We start from the raw sequence: 21942 nt of genomic DNA, 5'->3' as shown, positions 1-21942 counted from the left end.
ACCCAGTTAAACAAATGAGACAAAAATATTATACTTGTTCATTTATTTATTGAGGAAAATGATCCAATATTACATATCTGTGAGTGGCAAAAGTATGTGAATCTCTAGGATTAGCCGTTAATTTGAAGGTGAAATTAGAGTCAGGTGTTTTCAATCAATGGGATGACAATCAGGTGTGAGTGGGCACCCTGTTTTATTTAAAGAACAGGGCTCTATCAAAGTCTGATCTTCACAACACATGTTTGTGGAAGTGTATCATGGCACAAACAAAGGAGATTTCTGAGGACCTCAGAAAAAGTGTTGTTGATGCTCATTAGGCTGGAAAAGCTTACAAAACCATCTCTAAAGAGTTTGGACTCCACCAATCCACAGTCAGACAGATTGTGTACAAATGGAGGAAATTCAAGACCATTGTTACCCTCCCCAGGAGTGATCGACCAGCAAAGATCACTCCAAGAGCAAGGCATGTAATAGTCAGTGAGGTCACAAAGGACCCCAGGGTAACTTCTAAGCAACTGAAGGCCTTTCTCCTATTGGCTAATGCTAATGTTCATGAGTCCACCATCAGAAGAACACTGAACAACAATGGTGTGCATGGCAGGGTTGCAAGGAGAAAGCCATTGCTCTCCAAAAAGAACATTGCTGCTCATCTGCAGTTTGCTAAAGGTCATGTGGACAAGCCAGAAGGCTATTGGAAAGATGTTTTGTGGACAGATGAGACCAACATGGAAATTTTGGTTTAAATGAGAAGCGTTATGTTTGGAGGAAGGAAAACACTGCATTCCAGCATAAGAACCTTATCCCATCTGTGAAACATGGTGGTGGTAGTGTCATGGTTTGGGCCTGTTTTGCTGCATCTGGGCCAGAACAGCTTGCCATCATTGATGGAACAATGAATTCTGAATGATACCAGTGAATTCTAAAGGAAAATGTCAGGACATCTGTCCATGAACTGAATCTCAAGAGAAGGTGGGTCATGCAGCAAGACAACGACCCTAAGCACACAAGTCGTTCTACCAAAGAATGGTTAAAGAAGAATAAAGTTAATGTTTTGCAATGGCCAAGTCAAAGTCCTGACCTTAATCCAATCAAAATGTTGTGGAAGGACCTGAAGTGAGCAGTTCATGTGAGGAAACCCACCAACATCCCAGAGTTGAAGCTGTTCTGTACAGAGGAACGGGCTAAAATTCCTCCAAGCCAGTGTGCAGGACTGATCAACAGTTACCGGAAACGTTTAGTTGCAGTTATTGCTGCACAGGGGGTCACACCAGATACTGAAAGCAAAGGTTCACATACTTTTGCCACTCACAGATATGTAATATTGGATCATTTTCCTCAGTAAATAAATGAACAAGTATAATATTTTTGTCTCATTTGTTTAACTGGGTTCTCTTTATCTACTTTTAGGACTTGTGTGAAAATCTGATGATGTTTTATCTCATATTTATGCAGAAATATAGAAAATTCTAAAGGGTTCACAAACTTTCAAGCACCACTGTATGTACTTCCTGCTTCCTGTTAGAAATAGAGTGTAAATTTAACATGAAGACAATCGTTGCCTGGTTTTGCTGTCTCCACAGTCCCTCTCTGCAGTGCAAGTGTGGCTGCTGGTATTTAAAAATATTTAAAGGGTAACATTTGAATGTGATGACGAACTTGTAACATAAATAGACATAAATAGATTCAAACACATTTGTGTGAATGGCTCAGATAAAGACAAAAGAAGGATTTGGGGTAACTTTTGATTGAAGGTCTACAAAAACGTACATACGGTACTGTACGTTTGAATTGGGTATGAAGTATATTGGGCCAGTGTAATATTTTCGAAGAAATACTCTATTTAGCATATTTTACAGAAGCATTTCTTTTGAAGAATTGTTTGTATTGTCACACATTTGAATAAATGGTAGTTCTTATAGTAGTCATGATAATTAGTAAATATTAAAAAAAAGCATGAAACCATTGAGATGTATCAGTTTTGGGAAATTTACCAAAGCGAATCAAAATGAAGTGACAACATTTGTGCTTGATTTCGTTCGTACCTGAATGAATTTTAACATAAAGCTGGTCAAAAAGTGCAAAACGCACCATTGTTTCTATTTATTACCTTATTTGAATGTAGACAGGTAATGATTGTAGTCGTCTGTATTATTTTAACAGGCATGTGTTATTTGACGAATTTTATGGTGATATTTGAACATTGTTAAGATGTGATATGATATGCTACAGTATATTTAACAGTTATTCCACGAAATCGAGTCGTACATGAGCTGAAAGCTGATGAGGCGCGTAGCACCGAGTCGGCTATAAGCCATGTATGACGAGATTGAGTGGAATAACTGTTTTATTCTAGCCACATTCACTGGATTTTGAGAAACTGAGCATTTTTGCTTTTATTTTTTGCAAATTCGATAAATAAACTTTATACAAAAGATCTGATAAAATAATTACCACTTAGAATGTAAACAAACCGGTGACATGACAGGAGCGATTTGTGAAAAATGCTATAATAATAAAATTTATTATTATTATTATTATTATTATTATTATTAAAAAAAAGATACATTCTTACCATCAAATGGTAAGAATGAACTTGGTTGGTGCTTGGTTGAATGGTGCTTGGTTGGGGTAGCATAAGGGGCTCTTTCACACCGAACAGAGCCACGACCCACCCAGCACCCCTGCCAAGTAAACGGCTTGACAGGTTCCCTTTGGCGGCACGGTGGTGTAGTGGTTAGCATGGTTGCCTCACAGCAAGAAGATTCTGGGTTCAAGCCCAGTGGCCGGCGAGGGCCTTTCTGTGCGGAGTTTGCATGTTCTCCCTGTGTCCGCGTGGGTTTCCTCCGGGTGCTCCGGTTTCCCCCACAGTCCAAAGACATGCAGTTAGGTTGACGTGGGGCGGCCTTGGGCTGAAGTGCCCTTGAGCAAGGTACCTAACCCCTGACTGCTCCCCGGGCACTCTGGTGTGGCTGCCCACTGCTCTGAGTGTGTGTGCGTGTGTTCGCTGCTTCAGATGGGTTAAATGCAGAGGATGAATTTCACTGTGCTTGAAGTGTGCATGTGACAAATAAAGGTTTCTTCTTCTTAAATACTTTTATTCCATATTTTGTTGCTTTTTTTGTATTTTGTTTTCGAGTAGAGTTTCTATTTCATCCTCGGTTGGTTCAGCAACACACTCCGCCATTTTGTTTTTCTCGACTCACGGTATATGAGCTGATATCCTAGTAGTAGAGTAGCCCTGCAATCAGAACACGCGATTGCTCATATCCAGTGAATATAAAGGGAATAAATCTCATTATATATTTGTATTGCATCAACATTGCACATTATTACAAGGAAAGATTTATGAAGCGTGCATTACTTTTATTTTCTATCACAAACAGTTCTGAATATCTGATGAATGAATGAATGAATGAATGAATGAATGAATACAGTCGTTCTAGCTTTAAATTAAGGCAGTAAAAACTGATGAGATATTTATGTAACACCATTAAGGTTCTTACAGCAAATTATAGAAATTATTCTGGAAAAAAGTAATAAAATACTGTTGCTGGAAAACCGGGAATGCCATCATGATGTTTAGATAAAGATCATGCTCATAATGCTGATGTAAATTAGTGTCAGGATTGTATCACAGATCGTGTTGTGTATACGTGTTTGCTTTATGTGTTATAGAACCATATTCTTTTCATGCTGTTTTGTGGTTTTTTTTTTTTAAATCTGTTCATTTTGTCCTTTTTGTTCAGGTTTTTTCCCCCCACCTTCTGCATAGGGACAGTAGATGAAAATGAGCTGTTTGGCTAAACCCGATATATCCTAAATCCTGATGTCGATGAATGTGCATTGTCTATGTTAAATAAATTAATAAATGAAATAAAATTAAAGCTGATATCAGTACATTTCAGTCCCTGAGCTATTTAAATCCCATGGTAATTATTGTTTTAACGGTCATGGTTCCACCTCTGTATAGCTTTTGTTTTCTGGTGTGTGATGGGTGTGTGAGCAGGTTATACAATCCTGCACTTACTTTCACTGAGTTTCAACACACATTATGACCATTTCAAATTTTCCGTTAAAAACAGGTTATACTTGTAAAATCTAACAATATTTTTCTTTTTGTACATCCATGATATGATTGTCATTAATCCGCATTCATCATCTCCATCATCCCTCAAATATTATAGGCTTTTAACAACATACAAAGAAAATACCATGACATGAGATGTGTAAAGTCAGTTCTAAAACTATTGGCATCCTTTGGGGGGGGGGAAGTATTTTAAATAATGTACTATATAAATAACATTACAGATGATAATTCAAATCTTCCATTCAAACAACTGAAGAAAATACTTTGCTTTACTCTAACAAAATAGTATATTAATCTACATTAGCCTATATATTCTCTGGAAAAATTTTTTTCCAAAATTATTGGGACCTCTAAACACAGTGGTGCTTGAAAGTTTGTGAACCCTTTAGAATTTTCTACATTTCTGCATAAATATGACCTAAAACATCACCAGATTTTCACCCAAGTCCTAAAAGTAGATAAAGAGAACCCAGTTAAACAAATGAGACAAAAATATTATACTTGGTCATTTATTTATTGAGGAAAATGATCCAATATTACATCTCTGTGAGTGGCAAAAGTATGTGAACCTTTGCTTTCAGTATCTGGTGTGATCCCCCTGTGCAGCAATAACTGCAACTAAACGTTTGCGGTAACTGTTGATCAGTCCTGCACACCGGCTTGGAGGAATTTTAGCCCGTTCCTCTGTACAGAACAGCTTCAACTCTGGGATGTTGGTGGGTTTCCTCACATGAACTGCTCGCTTCAGGTCCTTCCACAACATTTTGATTGGATTAAGGTCAGGACTTTGACTTGGCCATTCCAAAACATTAACTTTATTCTTCTTTAACCATTCTTTGGTAGAACGACTTGTGTGCTTAGGGTCGTTGTCTTGCTGCATGACCCACCTTCTCTTGAGATTCAGTTCATGGACAGACGTCCTGACATTTTCCTTTAGAATTCGCTGGTATAATTCAGAATTCATTGTTCCATCAATGATGGCAAGCCATCCTGGCCCAGATGCAGCAAAACAGGCCCAAACCATGATACTACCACCACCATGTTTCACAGATGGGATAAGGTTCTTACGCTGGAATGCAGTGTTTTCCTTTCTCCAAACATAACCTTCTCATTTAAACCAAAACATTCTATTTTGGTCTCATCCGTCCACAAATATTTTTCCAATAGTCTTCTGGCTTGTCCATGTGATCTTTAGCAAACTGCAGATGAGCAACAATGTTCTTTTTCGAGAGCAGTGGCTTTCTCCTTGCAACCCTGCCATGCACACCATTGTTGTTCAGTGTTCTCCTGATGGTGGACTCATGAACATTAACATTAGCCAATGTGAGAGAGGCATTCAGTTGCTTAGAAGTTACCCTGGAGTCCTTTGTGGCCTCGCCGTCTATTACACGCCTTGCTCTTGGAGTGATCTTTGTTGGTCGACCACTCCTGGGGAGGGTAACAATGGTCTTGAATTTCCTCCATTTGTACACAATCTGTCTGACTGTGGATTGGTGGAGTCCAAACTCTTTAGAGATGGTTTTGTAACCTTTTCCAGCCTGATGAGCATCAACAACACTTTTTCTGAGGTCCTCAGAAATCTCCTTTGTTCGTGCCATGATACACTTCCACAAACATGTGTTGTGAAGATCAGACTTTGATAGATCCCTGTTCTTTAAATAAAACAGGGTGCCCACTCACACCTGATTGTCATCCCATTGATTGAAAACACCTGACTCTAATTTCACCTTCAAATTAACTGCTAATCCTAGAGGTTCACATACTTTTGCCACTCACAGATATGTAATATTGGATCATTTTCCTCAATAAATAAATGACCAAGTATAATATTTTTGTCTCATTTGTTTAACTGGGTTCTCTTTATCTACTTTTAGGACTTGTATGAGAATCTGATGATGTCATATTTATGCAGAAATATAGAAAATACTAAAGGGTTCACAAACTTTCAAACACCACTGTAGTATTTAAAATAAAAGCAAATTCTCATCCATGAAAAAATCTTGAAACAAGTTTCAGTCTCCAAAGATCTGTTATCGTCTTTGGCCACTCTCTGTTTCCCGAGGGCATAAACGTGATGTTGTACACATTTGAAATCCCTTCTTCTCTTTCTTCCTTCAAAAAGGCTTTTAACTCTAAGCAGGCAACTTGCAAAAGATATGAGTATGCAAATTGTTTTTTTTTTTTTTTTAAATGCCAAGAAGGCTTATCAGGCCAATAATAAAATGTTGAAGAGATGAATATGTTTTAATATTTAGTGCAGTTTTGTTGAATCTTTGATGCACACCATCATGGTTCGAGCCCACTAAACTCTAGTGCACAGTTCTAGCCCTGGAGTTCAGTGCAAGCTGGAGATTTTCCAAAGCCCACTCATTAAGTGATATGCTGATTACAGTGACTTTGATCAGATAAACCATGCTGTACTAATCCCCAGGCCTCCAGAACCGAAATTGGGCAGCTCCACCATAGGAACTGAAATCATGTAATATTTGCATTCTTTGATAAAATATTAAATTTGAAAGAGAGCTTCAAGATTCACAGGCTGCTCCCAAACCTTCAGTGTTTTAAAAATGTTACAATGAAGATAAAATCATGAGAGTTCAGTTATCATTACCATCCAGTTCATCCTGGTCAGGATCGCCGTGAAGTTGAAACCTATCCTGGGAATACACCATACTCCCAGTATTGCTGGGATGGGATCTGGTAATGTTGTAGTACTTGAGACCGGTCTCAAGACCACTTTTTGAAGGTCTCGGTCTCATCTCGGAATCGGCCACATTTTTACTCAGTCTTGTCTCGGTTTCAGACATAGAGGACTCTGGATTTTATTTCAAGACCAGTCAAGACCACAACTGTCGGGATTTCACTAAATTGCCTGTCCATTGTCTGGTTTATTTGTGAACACTTTTACTGTGATTGGATGTAAAACTTCCTGCTTCAATTACAACCAATAACATGACTCATTACTAATTCAATTTTTTTTTTTTTGTTACTGTTAACAGCTGTCACCCCTCCCTGCCTACCTTCACACTCACTGGTGGTCTGGTCTTGGTCTTGACTCAGTCTCGCCCTGCCTTGGTCTTGGTCTTGACTTGATCTCAACCCATCAAAGTCTTGGTCTTGTCTTGGGCTCAGTTTAGGTAGTCTTGACTACAACACTAGGATCCGGATTGACAACGACGATGATGATCAGGATAAAACAGTTCATGAAGATGCTGCTGTTGAAACTGGATGGATGAGTACACTACCGTTCAAAAGTTTGGGGTCACTTTGAAATGTCCTTATTTTTGAAAGAAAAGCACTGTTCTTTTCAATGAAGATCACTTTAAACTAATCAGAAATATGCTCTATACATTGCTAATGTGGTAAATGACTATTCTAGCTGCAAATGTCTGGTTTTTGGTGCAATATCTACATAGGTGTATTGAGGTATTTCACTCACGTGACCAAGTCATGTGACGCTGCCATTTTGGACGGCACGGCTCGAATCAGTTTGAATGCGAGGAAGGCGACAAACGAAAAACATAAAAGAAAAAGGAGCGAGATGCAGAAAACACCTTCACTATCCAGCGACGTACGGCATTTACAGGGCGAGCAGAGGGAGAGGTATTTGCAAAAATTGAGGTTAGCAGGCTTGGAGAACGACGTTTACCTGCTTCCACCAGGATTGTTCACTGACAGCTAAGGTTTGTTCACATTTTCATTTACTTTCGGTCCTCAGGATAAACAAAATGTTATTAAAATAACTTCTTAATCTGTTGAGACATGGCCCGTTATAAGTTTTTCCTTTACTGTATTTACTAGTTTACTGAGCGCACTCCGGGGCGGGCTGGCTGGCTGGCTAGCTAGCGCTCCGGGGCCGGCTGGCTAGCGCTCCGGAGCCGGCTGGCTAGCGCTCCGGAGCCGGCTGGCTGGCTGGCTAGCTAGCGCTCCGGGGCCGGCTGGCTGGCTGGCTGGCTAGCTAGCGCTCCGGGGCCGGCTGGCTGGCTAGCGCTCCGGGGCCGGCTGGCTGGCTAGCGCTTCGGGGACGGCTGGCTAGCACTCCGGGGCCGGCTGGCTAGCGCTCCGGGGCCGGCTGGCTGGCGCTCCGGGGCCGGCTGGCTGGCTGGCTGGCTGGCGCTCCGGGTCCGGCTGGCTCAGTAAACTAGTAAATCCAGTAAAGGAAAAACTTGAGACTGAAAGGTTTTAACAGTCATCCAAATGACTGAACGTAAACATTGCTACAGTAACATACCAGCTACTGTTGTTGACATTAGCTAGCTTGCCGTCCAAAATGGCGGACACCGGGGCGTCACGTGACCCTGTGACGTCAGGTGAAATACCTCAATAGAGGCCCATTTCCAGCAACTATCACTCCAGTGTTCTAATGGTACAATGTGTTTGCTCATTGCCTCAGAAGGCTAATGGATGATTAGAAAACCCTTGTACAATCATGTTAGCACAGCTGAAAACAGTTTAGCTCTTTAGAGAAGCTATAAAACTGACCTTCCTTTGAGCAGATTGAGGCCCTGTCCACACGGCAACGGATTCAGGTGAATCCGATAAAATTTTTTATCGTTTCGGCCTGGTATCCACACGGCACTGGCGTTTTGGGTGCCCCAAAACGATATTTTTTGAGAACGGTTTCCAGAGTGGAAAAATCTGGCAACGGCGCCGTTGCGAAGTCATCTGGATTAGTAGAACGGATTTGTTTACGATGACGTCACAACCACATGACTAGAACAAGCAGCACTCTCGCGCGCATCATTCGTAACAACAACAGCAACAATGGCGGACCCCAGAGTAGTAGTAGTTTCAGTGCTGCAGTCGCTGCTAAGTTTATTCGCATTATTGAAGCAAAATGTACAGGTGTTATACCAACTAGGCGAGCGGCAGAGATGCTTACACGACCACACGCGTCCACCACGGCATGTAACTAGACGGGCCAAAAGAAGATGATTTTGGGTGAGACCTGGAAGAACCAGTAGCTGGTGGAACAACTTTGTGAATGGTGTTGTCGTGGACGCAGAGTGGAGAGAGAACTTTCGGATGTCCAGAGCTTCACTTGTGGCCCTGAGCGAAGAACTTCGTCCTCATATTGAAGGCCAAACAACCAACATGAGAGAAGCAATTGGACTGTTAAAGAAGGTTGCTTGTACGCTGTACTACCTGAGCGACGAGGGAAGGCTACGGAAGACGGCAAACTCCTTCAGCCTGTCGCGGCAGGCTGTCTCCGTCGTCGTGAGGCAGACATGCAAAGCCATCGCTCTCCATCTCGGTCCGAAATATATCAAGCTGCCCTTCACAGAACCCGAGGCAGAGGAGCTTGTGTCTGGCTTTCACCGTGTACATGGCATGCCACAGTGTTTGGGAGCGGTCGACGGGACCCACATTGAAATCAAGCAGCCATCATCCCACGCCATGGACTACATCAACAGAAAGGGTAAACATTCCTTAAATGTACAAGCAGTGTGTGACTACAAGTACAGATTTACAGATGTAGTTATAAAGTGGCCTGGCAGTACACACGATGCACGAGTGTTTGCAAATTCAAAGATCAGCACCTACTTTAAAACCGTCAAGATTCCAACATTGAAAAAGCAGATAGTGGATGATGAGGAACCCATCCCCATATTTCTCCTGGGTGACCCGGCCTATCCATTACTACCTTTCCTGATGAAGGAATATTCAAACGGTGGCTCCACGCCACAAGAACAGTACTTTGGGTTATGTTTGTGTAGGGCACGCATGGTCATTGAGTGTGCTTTTGGTCGGCTGAAGGCCAGATTTGCATCCCTGAGAAGAACAATGGACATTAACCTGAATGACTTGCCCTGTGTAATTTACGCCTGCTTTGTTCTCCACAACTACTGTGAAGAAAACAGTCAGTGCGTTTACATGCACATAGAGAAAAGCGAATTTCTGCCGTTGCTCGACTGAAATCGAAGTTCTAAGTGGCATGGAAACACCTTAGCGAGGCTGAAATTGGACCGAACTTGATTTCTCGTAATCGAGCTACACGACCTAGATTATGAGATTTTTGCCGAGCTACTTAGTGCATGTAAACCCTATCGAGATACACAGTCGAGCTACTTACTTCAGCACTGCCCCTTCCGGAAGTGACGAGACCACAAGCGGGAAACAGCACAGCCTCGGTCGGCATGACAACAGTAGTAGCGAGCAGCAGAAGAGGTCAGGAGGAGCAAACGAAGAGAAAATGGCGAGCAGAAACGTGCACTTCTGGAGCAATGAGGAGACAGAGTTCATGCTCATTCAGCTTAAGGAGTTGAATATATTAAAATTCATGGACGGGAGAAAAACGCGCAATGGAGAACACGGAACTGATAACTTTGTTTACACTCTTGAATAGCTCTTCTTCATGACGACAACCGGAAGTGTACCAACACGATGGGGCATGTAGCGCCACCTGTGGCTCGGGTGCACAATGTACCTCACACAATAGCTCGATTTCCTTGTGTGCATGTAGGATTGGATTTCTCTGGCACCCCTGCTGGGACCCTTTGCTCAATTACCGACAGCAGCTCGATTTGGATGTGCATGTAAACGTACTAAGGCCAAGTTTACATTAGACCATATCTGTCTCGTTTTCTTCGCGGATGCACTGTCCGTTTACATTAAACCGCCTGGAAACGGGAATCCGCCAGGGTCCACGTATTCAATCCAGATCGTGTCAGCTCCGGTGCTGTGTAAACATTGAGAATACGCGGATACGCTTGTGCTGAGCTCTAGCTGGCGTCGTCATTGGACAACGTCACTGTGACATCCACCTTCCTGATTCGCTGGCGTTGGTCATGTGACGCGACCGCTGAAAAACGGCGCGGACTTCCGCCTTGTATCACCTTTCATTAAAGAGTATAAAAGTATGAAAATACTGCAAATACTGATGCAAATACTGCCCATTGTGTAGTTATGATTGTCTTTAGGCTTGCCATCCTTCCACTTGCATGTGGTAAGTGATATGCGCTGAGATCACACACACACAGCGGCTCAGTCCCGAATCAATGCTCGTGGGCTATACTCGCGCACTCTGTGAGCTGTGCAGGGCCGGAGTGCGCACCCTCCAGAGGGCACTCGCTGTTCAGGGCGGAGTGATTTGGAGCGCAGGATGCCTGCGGAGCCAAGCGTATCCGTGTATTGGTGTTGCTGTGTGCACGCGAATCGTGTATTGGTGTTGCTGTGTGCACACTAATCGTTTTAAAAACGTTAATCTGATGATCCGCTGATACGGTCTAATGTAAACTTGGCCTAAGTGAGACCATGGACGAACACTGTGTGGTGAGTGCTGTACAATGTGACCAGGAAGTACAGCCTTCCACACAAAGCAACAGTTACCTGACTGTAATGAGGCAGAGGGGAGAAGGGTCAAAAGAGTGCTTACTTTTGTGCTTACTTTTCCTTGACCCTTGAACAGTATTTTGTATGTACCACTGTCACTTCTGTTCACTGCTTTTTTAAACGTACCAATCACTTTTGTATATAGTATCCTTTAGTAAACTGTGTGGGTGTTGTACATAGACAAGTGACTCAAACCATTTCTTGCCTGCTTTCTATTGGATAAGAATCTTTTGAAATAGTTTACACATTAACCTGATTGACCTGCCAGATAGACAATTTACACCTGCTTTGTTCTCCACAACAACTGTGAATAGACCATGGACATGTGATTACCAGAAAGTACAGCCTTCCACACAAAGCAACAGTTACCTGACTATAATGGAGGCAGAGGGGAAAAGGGTCAGAAGACCCTTCAACAGACTTTTGTATGAACCGCTGCATTGCACTTTTGTATACAGCTTTTCTTTTAAATAAACAAGTAACTGAACCATTTCTTGAATCTTTTTTTTTTAATTGGATAAAGACTGCTTTTCAAAATGTTCACACACAATAAGAAAATTAAAGTTATATAAAACTATGCACACAAAACTAATTTGTACACACAGAAGGCACGATTTCCAAATTCTGTACACACATGGGAAAAAGAAACCAGCACAATGAGGCACAGTCTTTACGTGTCCACACCTTCCTCTTGCAGCATGCTGTGTGATGGGGTGGTGTGTAGCTTGTTGTGCCATGTAACGGTGTGTATGCATCTGCAGGATGACGCGGTGCGCGCAGGTAAGGCGGTGCTGCATGGTGTGCTGGCATGTATGGCCTTTATGGATGTGGAGCAGGGGCTTGTGGTTGTTGCTGGAGCACAAGTGTCTGAAGCAGTTCGAACCCATTCTTAACGGTGCTTGTGACGAGTTCAATATTGTTGTTCACCCGCTCCAGGTGCTCACTGGCACGCTTCTCTGACTCCTCCATGAGCTGCAGCATTCTCCTCTTTATCTGGAGATCCTCCTGCACGGCTGCATCCGCTGGGGCCTTCTTCTTTAGCCTGTCACCTCTGTGGCTATCGAGTTTTGCCTTAAAAAACAGAGTTAATCGATTTTAGAATGCATCACCACCCAGTAGCAAACACTTTACAACAACACCCTAAAGCAGTTTGTATTTTTAAGCCCTGAAGAAGGCCTGGCTGGACTGAGGCCGAAACATGTTGGCTTTTTTAATGTTCAAAATGAACTAGCTATACTGATTAAAAGCTTTTTATGGAAGAAGAGTGCCTTGGACGTCCTTTATCCACTTGCAACACCCTAAAGCAACATGAACATATCGAATGTTACACCGTGCCAGCTTTGAAGTAGCATAACATTACAGGTGCTGGTCATATAATTAGAATATCATGAAAAAGTTGATTTATTTCAGTAATTCCATTCAAAAAGTGAAACTTGCATATTATATTCATTCATTACACACAGACTGATATATTTCAAATGTTTCTTTTAATTTTGATGATTATAACTGACAACTAATGAAAACCCCAAATTCAGTATCTCAGAAAATTAGAATATTGTGAAAAGGTTGAATATTGAAGACACCTGGTGCCGCACTCTAATCAGCTAATTAACTCAAAACATCTGCAAAGGCCTTTAAATGGTCTCTCAGTCTCGTTCTGTAGGCGACACAATCATGGGGAAGACTGCTGACTTGACAGTTGTCCAAAAGACGGCCATTAACACCTTGCACAAGGAGGGCAAGACACAAAAGGCCATTACTAAAGAGGCTGGCTGTTCACAGAGCTCTGTGTCCAAGCACATTAATAGAGAGGCGAAGGGAAGGAAAAGATGTGGTAGAAAAAAAAAAAAGTGTACAAGCAATAGGGATAACTGCACCCTGGAGAGGATTGTGAAACAAAACCCATTCAAAAATATGGGGGAGATTCACAAAGAGTGGACTGCAGCTGGAGTCAGTGCTTCAAGAACCACCACGCACAGACGTATGCAAAACATAGGCTTCAGCTGTCGCATTCCTTGTGTCAAGCCACTCTTGAACAAGAGACAGCGTCAGAATCATCTCGCCTGGGCTAAAGACAAAAAGGACTGGACTGCTGCTGAGTGGTCCAAAGTTATGTTCTCTGATGAAAGTAAATTTTGCATTTCCTTTGGAAATCAAGGTCCCAGAGTCTGGAGGAAGAGAGGAGAGGCACAGAATCCACGTTGCTTGAGGTCCAGTGTAAAGTTTCCACATTCAGTGATGGTTTGGGGTGCCATGTCATCTGCTGGTGTTGGTCCACTGTGTTTTCTGAGGTCCAAGGTCAACGCAGCCGTCTACCAGGAAGTTTTAGAGCACTTCATGCTTCCTGCTGCTGACCAGCTTTATGGAGATGCAGATTTCATTTTCCAACAGGACTTGGCACCTGCACACAGTGCCAAAGCTACCAGTACTTGGTTTAAGGACCATGGTATCCCTGTTCTTAATTGGCCAGCAAACTCGCCTGACCTTAACCCCATAGAAAATCTATGGAGTATTGTGAAGAGGAAGAAGCCATACGCCAGACCCAACAATGCAGAAGAGCTGAAGGCCACTATCAGAGCAACCTGGGCTCTCATAACACCTGAGCAGTGCCACAGACTGATCGACTCCATGCCACGCCGCATTGCTGCAGTAATTCAGGCAAAAGGAGCCCCAGCTAAGTATTGAGTGCTGTACATGTTCATACTTTTCAGTTGGCCAACATTTCTAAAAATCCCTTTTTTGTATTGGTCTTAAGTAATATTCTAATTTTCTGAGATACTGAATTTGGGGTTTTCATTAGTTGTCAGTTATAATCATTTCATTTCATTATCTCTAGCCGCTTTATCCTTCTACAGGGTCGCAGGCAAGCTGGAGCCTATCCCAGCTGACTATGGGCGAAAGGCGGGGTACACCCTGGACAAGTCGTCAGGTCATCACAGGGCTGACACATAGCCCATGTTTACATTAGACCGTATCAGCGGATCATCAGATTAACGTTTTTAAAACGATTAGTGTGCACACAGCAACACCAATACACGATTTGCGTGCACACAACAATACCAATACACGGATACGCTCGGCTCCGCAGGCATCCTGCGCTCCAAATCACTCCGCCCTGAACAGCGAGTGCCCTCTGGAGGGTGCGCGCTCCGGCCTTGCGCAGCTCACAGAGCGCGCGAGTGAAGCACACTAGCAGTGTTTTCGGGACTGAGCCGCTGTGTGTGTGATCCCAGCGCACATCACTTACCACTTGCAAGTGGAAGGATGGCAAGCCTAAAGACAATCATAACTACACAATGGGCAGTATTTGCATCAGTATTTGCAGTATTTTCATACTTTTATACTCTTTAATGAAAGGTGATACAAGGCGGAAGTCCGCGCCGTTTTTCAGCAGTCGCGTCACATGACCAACGCCAGCAAATCAGGAAGGTGGATGTCAGTGACGTTGTCCAATGAGACGCCAGCTAGAGCTCAGCACAGCGTATCCGCGTATTCTCAATGTTTACACAGCACCGGAGCTGACACGATCTGGATTGAATACGTGGACGCTGGCGGATTCCCGTTTCCCGGCGTTTTAATGTAAACGGACAGTGCATCCGCGAAGAAAACGAGACAGATACGGTCTAATGTAAACGTAGCCATAGACACAGACAACCATTCACATTCACACCTACGGTCAATTTAGAGTCACCAGTTAACCTAACCTGCATGTCTTTGGACTGTGGGGGAAACCGGAGCACCCGGAGGAAACCCACGCGGACACAGGGAGAAGATGCAAACTCCGCACAGAAAGGCCCTCGCCGGCCCCGGGGCTCGAACCCAGGACCTTCTTGCTGTGAGGCGACAGCGCTAACCACTACACCACCGTGCCGCCCTCAGTTATAATCATCAAAATTAAAAGAAATAAACATTTGAAATATATCAGTCTGTGTGTAATGAATGAATATAATATATAAGTTTCACTTTTTGAATGGAGTTACTGAAATGAATCAACTTTTTCATGATATTCTGATTATATGACCAGCACCTGTATAACTCACATCAAGTAGCACTTCAAGATTGAAACCATGAGCTTGCTTACCTGAAACACATTTCTCTGACGGTTGACCTTTGCAGCAGACACGGTGGAAGCCGGAGAAACTTCTAGTTCCACAGGCGACCTGGGAGAATCAGATGTCGAGGAGGAGGCCGAATCTTCCACCATACCAGCACTCTCGGTGCCCGACGGGATGCTGTCGGTTCCAGGCGATCCACCCCAGATCTCTTCGCACAGTTCAAAGAATATTAGAACCACACGTCCGTGGCCACTCCGACGCCCAGAGTCGACGGCATGCCGGTATTTATTTCTTATCCCCTTCAGTTTTGCAGTAATCTGGGCCTTTGAGATGTTGCTGGGGTTGCGAGGAAAGCCCTTCTCTGCAGCCATGTCCCCGGTGGTATACTGCTGCCGAAAGGCGAGCGCAATATCTCCGTACTTGGTTTGGCATGTCTCCCAGTCCACATTCTTCTGATATTTAGAGGTTTTATAGTTCAGAGTCACTCGCAGGAGTAACTCCGCCTCGTCATCGGTCCAGATAAGAGAGTCGGTTTTTCCTCCCGGAGTCGGAGCCATCTTCTTCTTCTTGTTGTTGTGTGTTTGTTCCTGTGAGTGCTTCCCGCCGGGTAGAAGAAAGGGTTTATGCGCATGCGTCCTACTTCTTCTCTGATGCTGCGTTCAAGTGCTATGGGAATTATGGTAAATACCAAACGCCGACATGGAAAGCACACATGAACGCCCCCTCTTGTGGTATTTTCCACTGGGCAACTCGTAGAAAATTTTGATACACGAGTTGCCAAGATGAGCTGAACTTTAACCTTTTCAACATGGCGGCGAGCGGTACAAGACACTTGAATGTTAAGCATTGTACGCTACTAAAGGTTTTTTTTTTTTTACTAGTACTAGTGGGTAGTTTTTGGTGTCTATGCAATGTTGCGTCATTAACAAGTGTAATATAATACATTAGAAATGCGTTTCCTTTAAAAATGTGTTATGGTTTGTTTTTACCTATCCAGAGCAGACGCTATTGCTAACGATAGCTAACTAACTATTGCTAACTCGCAGTCCGCGTCCTTTGTCAACAACAACAAAAGCATGTGAACACAACACACTAGTAAATACCACTTCCCAACTGGAAAATATCATCTTCCCATAGCACATGAACGCAGCATAGATCCCTTCGCAGTAAACGTCATTCGTACGTAACCGGAAATTGCGCGCGCAGCCTGGACCCAAAAAAGACTCAGAAATGCCTAGTTGTTGTGTTTTCGGGTGTCAGAATCGTAGCAGTGATGGGGTTAAAATGTTCAGAATTCCAGCAGGATCTCACCCATTCCAAAAAAAAAAAAAAAAAAATCGCCGACGTCTATGGCTACAAGCCATCAAACGTGTAGACTGGGATGAAAGCACTATCAAAAATGCCCGGGTTTGCAGCGCCCCCTTTATAGGACTCCCTAAAGTGAATGACCGGTAGTAAATTTGAACAATAAATGGTCCCTTGTCATTCAGATTCTTACAAATGGAATAACGATTGAAGTCTTTAGTTTTAGACCTCCCCTAGGATAAGATAAGTGGGTGCTTGGTGGGATATCAGCTTTTACAAATGGAATGACAGGGTTTCTATATATGTATTGACTTACTTTGAGCTAATGTTGTCAGTGATATCACCTTTTACAAATGGAATGATAAGGTTTCTAGGTGGAATGACATACTTTGAGGCAATGTTATCAGTGATGTCATCTCATTCATTCTCATCTCATTATCTCTAGCCGCTTTATCCTTCTACAGGGTCGCAGGCAAGCTGGAGCCTATCCCAGCTGACTACGGACGAAAGGCGGGGTACACCCTGGACAAGTCGCCAGGTCATCACAGGGCTGACACATAGACACAGACAACCATTCACACCTACGGTCAGTTAACCTAACCTGCATGTCTTTGGACTGTGGGGGAAACCGGAGTACCCGGAGGAAACCCACGCAGACACGGGGAGAACATGCAAACTCCACACAGAAAGGCCCTCGCCGGCCCCGGGGCTCGAACCCAGGACCTTCTTGCTGTGAGGCGACAGCGCTAACCACTACACCACCGTGCCACCCTCAGTGATGTCATTCCACCTAAAAACACTGTCATTCCATTTGTAAAAGGGGATATCACTGATAACATTAGCTTAAAGTATGTCATTCCACCTGGAAACGCTGTCATTCCATTTGTAAAAGGTGATATCACTGATAACATAACCTAAAAGTATGTCATTCCACTTAGAAACAATGTCATTCCATTTCATGAGCTGAAAGCATGTCATTCCACCTACATTTCAATCGTTATTCCATTTATAAGAATCTGAATGACAAGGGGCCATTTATTGTTCAAATCACTAGCTGTCATTCCATTTCATGCGTCATTCACTTTAGGGAGTCCCCACTTCATCACAGGTAAGATCAGGCTATTTATTAAATCTCTTTTTTTTTATTCTTTCTAGTCTTCGTTTATTGATGTAGCAAAATACTTTTTGGTAACGTTTGTCTGATTAGCTGGGTCATAGTTACACAATGTAATGAATATTGTTAGCATGTTAACTTAGCTTTGCATGCAATTGTGTTTGTAGGAGAGATCTCGCTTGACTCAAGCAGTCCAGATTTTGTGCCATCGTTATTTGCGTATGCCGAAAATCCCAATTTTAAAGCAAGGATGGAAAGGTAAAATTGTGTGCCCTCACTCTAAATGCCAACTTGCGTTGACTGCTCTAACCTAGCTCCCGCCCCGTTCAGCTTCATTTCTGCTCTCTGCCTCTCGCTTTTTACGCAGCTCTGATTTCTCTTAGCTGCACTCTTTACACCATCATTCCTTTCATGCCATTACCTCCTGCAAATTGCTGTTTAGTGTTGGTATTTGCTGTTGTAGCTAAAGCCACATTGCCATCACACCACTGGCATAATTTGATTAAAACAAAATGAATATGAATGTCCCATTGTTAATCAAGTTGTACATGCCCGCACATAACATAATCATATGCGTCTAAAGACTTGTAGGCACGAAGTTTTTCGTGGGTGTACACTGAAGTCTTGTCAATAAGGTACGAGTATATATCTGGCCATTGTATACCAGGGAACTTACTAACATCGTCCGTCCACTCTTTAATTAAATACGGATCCGGTAGGCGATGTCCACTTCATCTCATCTCGTTATCTCTAGCCGCTTTATCCTGTTCTACAGGGTCGCAGGCAAGCTGGAGCCTATCCCAGCTGACTACGGGCGAAAGGCGGGGTACACCCTGGACAAGTCGCCAGGTCATCACAGGGCTGACACATAGACACAGACAACCATTCACACTCACATTCACACCTACGGTCAATTTAGAGTCACCAGTTAACCTAACCTGCATGTCTTTGGACTGTGGAGGAAACCGGAGCACCCGGAGGAAACCCACGCGGACACGGGGAGAACATGCAAACTCCGCACAGAAAGGCCCTCGCCGGCCACGGGGCTCGAACCCGGACCTTCTTGCTGTGAGGCGACAGCGCTAACCACTACACCACCGTGCCGCCGGCGATGTCCACTTGTTAGAGTTAACTTATTTATGTAGCATTCTCGATCTTGTAATGACAATTGTTTGGCATAATCTGACAGCTCATAATGCCAATCTATGGGTAGTGCCATTGTTTCTGGGTCCAGGCTGCGCGCGCATCCTGGCAACGGTCGGTTTGTTTACAAACATGCAAAGGGGTCTATTGTTCTGGTGTCTCCGATGGGACCGTCTTACAGCGTATGTAGAGGTGTGGCATGTGTATTGCATCGTTTTCAGCAAGTGTTGCGTTGCCATATGGACCTGATATTTTACTGATCCGTTGCCCATGTGGACGCGATTTTTTTTTTTTTACTCGCGAAAAAAAAAAATCTCGTTGCTGTGTGGATGTAGCCTGAGTTTCTGGAGCATCACATTTGTGGGGTCGATTAAATGCTCAAAATGGCCAGAAAAATGTCTCGACTATATTTTCTATTCATTTTACAACTTATGGTGGTAAATAAAAGTGTGACTTTTCATGGAAAACACAAAATTGTCTGGGTGACCCCAAACTTTTTGAACGGTAGTGTAGATGAATGTATAAATGCCCAAATAGACTGGTGGCCAAATTTCACTTAAGAGAGGACGGAATGTTAGCTTGTGGCATCCATGTCAGGGGGTTAATATGGCCCCTACTGAACTCATTTAGTGTGGATGCCACCTAAAGTAGGCTTTCTAAAAATTGTTTTACACCAAAAACTTAATGGCCACCACCCCACTCAATTTTCGGCCAGTTTTGTTGGCTGAAAAATAAGGGTCACTCCTAATGCATCTTCTCCCATGTCAGAAATAAAAAATGGCATATGTTAACGACTCATATTGTATGAAAGCTGATAAAAAGAGCTTTTTTTTTTAAATATAACACTCAGATATACATGTTTCAGAAGGAGGTATGAGATTCATCAAACATTGTGTTGAAAAAATGAAACTAACCAATTTCAATCAAACTACATGTATTTCTGCTTTTATTTCTAAATATCTTCACTACACCCAATGCACCAATACCACATATTTAAGCATGTCAAATGGAACCTCAGTGCTCCCAGAATACGAAAATGCCTTGTAAACTTGAATAAGATGGATTGCATAATAAGCTATACTGCGACAGTCCACCTGCATCAGTTCAACAGATTTTGTCAATGGAAAATTAAGGCGACCACACAAAATCTTTTATGATTTCTAAAGTGATAAACGTATTTATTATGTATATACACCCACTATATATGAAACTTATAAACAATACTTCTCTATTTTATGATATGTATCTTGTTATTCATGGTAACAGACTGGAATGATTGAACGGAAACCAAAACAAGTCATTCTTAATTTAGTTAAGTATTGTAACATCTCTCTTTCACCAGGTACCGTGCAGATTGTAAAATTATGATTAATCTTGCTTTGTCTGGAGTAAACATAGATGACAGTTGCTTCATGAACCATGGATACCACTGACTCTTAATTAAGTCAATTTTCACTTAGGATAAGCTTAGGGTAAGGATAAATACAAAATAGCACAATTTCTGAATATGTGCTTTTCTTTGGCAGGATATTCTGACAAATGCTAAACAAGCACGATGGAATCTGTCATGTATAGCCAAAAGAGAAGTTCTGACACTACTTCTGACTGGGATCTGTGTCTGTCCTGTCAGAGAATAAACCTGAAAAAGGACACAAGAAAACTTGGAGACACTGGATTTGAACGAGTTCGTCAAGCTGCAGCGGAACGCAAAAAGTACAACGACGTGGACAACTTCCACACCATAGAAAGGATTCAAAATAGTGATGTAGATGAAGAAACCGACATCCTTTATCACAAAGACTGTTATTCGACATTTACAAGCTCTGACAAAATAGCACGACTTAAAAAAATATGAAAGCAGCCTCCCTTCAAGCAGTACATTTGAGGGGTGGTAATTATGTTTTTCCACATACAAAATTATTAAAAGCCTAATTCAAGTGGCATCCACCAAAAATGTGTCCATTAAGGGTCATATTAACCACCTAACATAGGTGCCACAAGCTAACATTCCATCCTCCCTAAAGTGATTTCTAGGCCTCTTTTCAGATTTTGCCACCAGTCTAAAAGAAGTTTGGGTCAAGTAACAGCATCCATGCCCTGTTACACTTATTTCAGTAGATGGAGCCAGAGCACAAACTTCTTGTCCCTCTTAGACACTTTTTTTTTATTATTTATTTCTCATGAAGCAACTAATACACCCACACATCACTGTCCTGTACTCATTTATATTCCGGTATATGCTGGAGACAGAAAGGGATTCAAACGAATTACAGCAGCTTGGCATAATAAGTTGTTTATATGGAGGAGTGCAGAGAAATTTTAGGGGAATATTTTGCAACTACCCAAGGTCCAGATGGTGGATGGCCATGGACTGGTACTTTACAGACTTTGTTTGGTCTATTTGAGGGGAGTTAAGGGAAATACACATCTGGTGAGTGATCTTAGGCATAGTCTTGCTTAGACTTTCATTTTCAACCACAGTTAAATGAGTAACCATTAAAAAGCAAAATAAAATGTAAACTAGGGACTCTCCACGGGTTTCTTTTGAGGGTTCTCCAAAAATTGTGAAGAGAACTTTGACAATGTTCAGAAAAAAAAAATTACTGAGGGCACACAGAATTCGTGTCACGCTTAAAGGGGTTCCTAATGACAAAAAAAAGTGGTTTATGAGAAGAAAACCGTTATAGTAAATAAATAAAACACGATCAAGCGCCCGATTTGCACTGCGCATGCGCAAATTTATATGCTTTCCGGCAGCGCAAAATTTCTTCCGCTCGCCTCATTTTACGTCATTTTTTAAATAAATGACTTTAATTCGGTTAGAGCCCTTTGATAGTGAATTAACTCGATTAGGAATAGCATCAGTTACCTCGGCAAATTTAATTTTAGTGACCTAAGAGCCAAAA

General features: G+C 42.6%; 2 protein-coding genes across 2 annotated transcripts; one reads left to right on the top strand and one right to left on the bottom strand.

Annotated features, from left to right (window-relative positions):
- Positions 1-9112: 9112 nt before the first annotated feature.
- LOC132875421 (putative nuclease HARBI1) lies at positions 9113-12185 on the top strand. Its single transcript, XM_060912198.1, has 2 exons — positions 9113-9947; positions 12181-12185. Exons 1-2 carry the CDS (start codon positions 9113-9115, stop codon positions 12183-12185), a joined length of 840 nt encoding a protein of 279 aa, XP_060768181.1.
- LOC132876169 (uncharacterized) lies at positions 11942-16303 on the bottom strand. Its single transcript, XM_060913474.1, has 2 exons — positions 15501-16303; positions 11942-12490 (listed from the first exon to the last, which is right to left on the bottom strand). Exons 1-2 carry the CDS (start codon positions 16029-16031, stop codon positions 12239-12241), a joined length of 783 nt encoding a protein of 260 aa, XP_060769457.1. The 5' UTR covers positions 16032-16303; the 3' UTR covers positions 11942-12238.
- Positions 16304-21942: the final 5639 nt, after the last annotated feature.

This window comes from Neoarius graeffei, chromosome 28, assembly GCF_027579695.1.
Source record: "Neoarius graeffei isolate fNeoGra1 chromosome 28, fNeoGra1.pri, whole genome shotgun sequence".
Lineage (NCBI taxonomy): Eukaryota > Metazoa > Chordata > Actinopteri > Siluriformes > Ariidae > Neoarius > Neoarius graeffei.
This window is presented reverse-complemented; position numbering and strand designations above follow the sequence as displayed.

Coding starts and splice junctions, on each gene's coding strand:
- LOC132875421 (XM_060912198.1), top strand. CDS start 9,113: ATGTCCAGAGCTTCACTTGTGGCCCTGAGCGAAGAACTTCGTCCTCAT.
- LOC132876169 (XM_060913474.1), bottom strand. CDS start 16,031: ATGGCTCCGACTCCGGGAGGAAAAACCGACTCTCTTATCTGGACCGAT. Junction 12,491..15,500: donor GTCAGAGAAATGTGTTTCAG/GTAAGCAAGCTC, acceptor CTGTTTTTTAAG/GCAAAACTCGATAGCCACAG.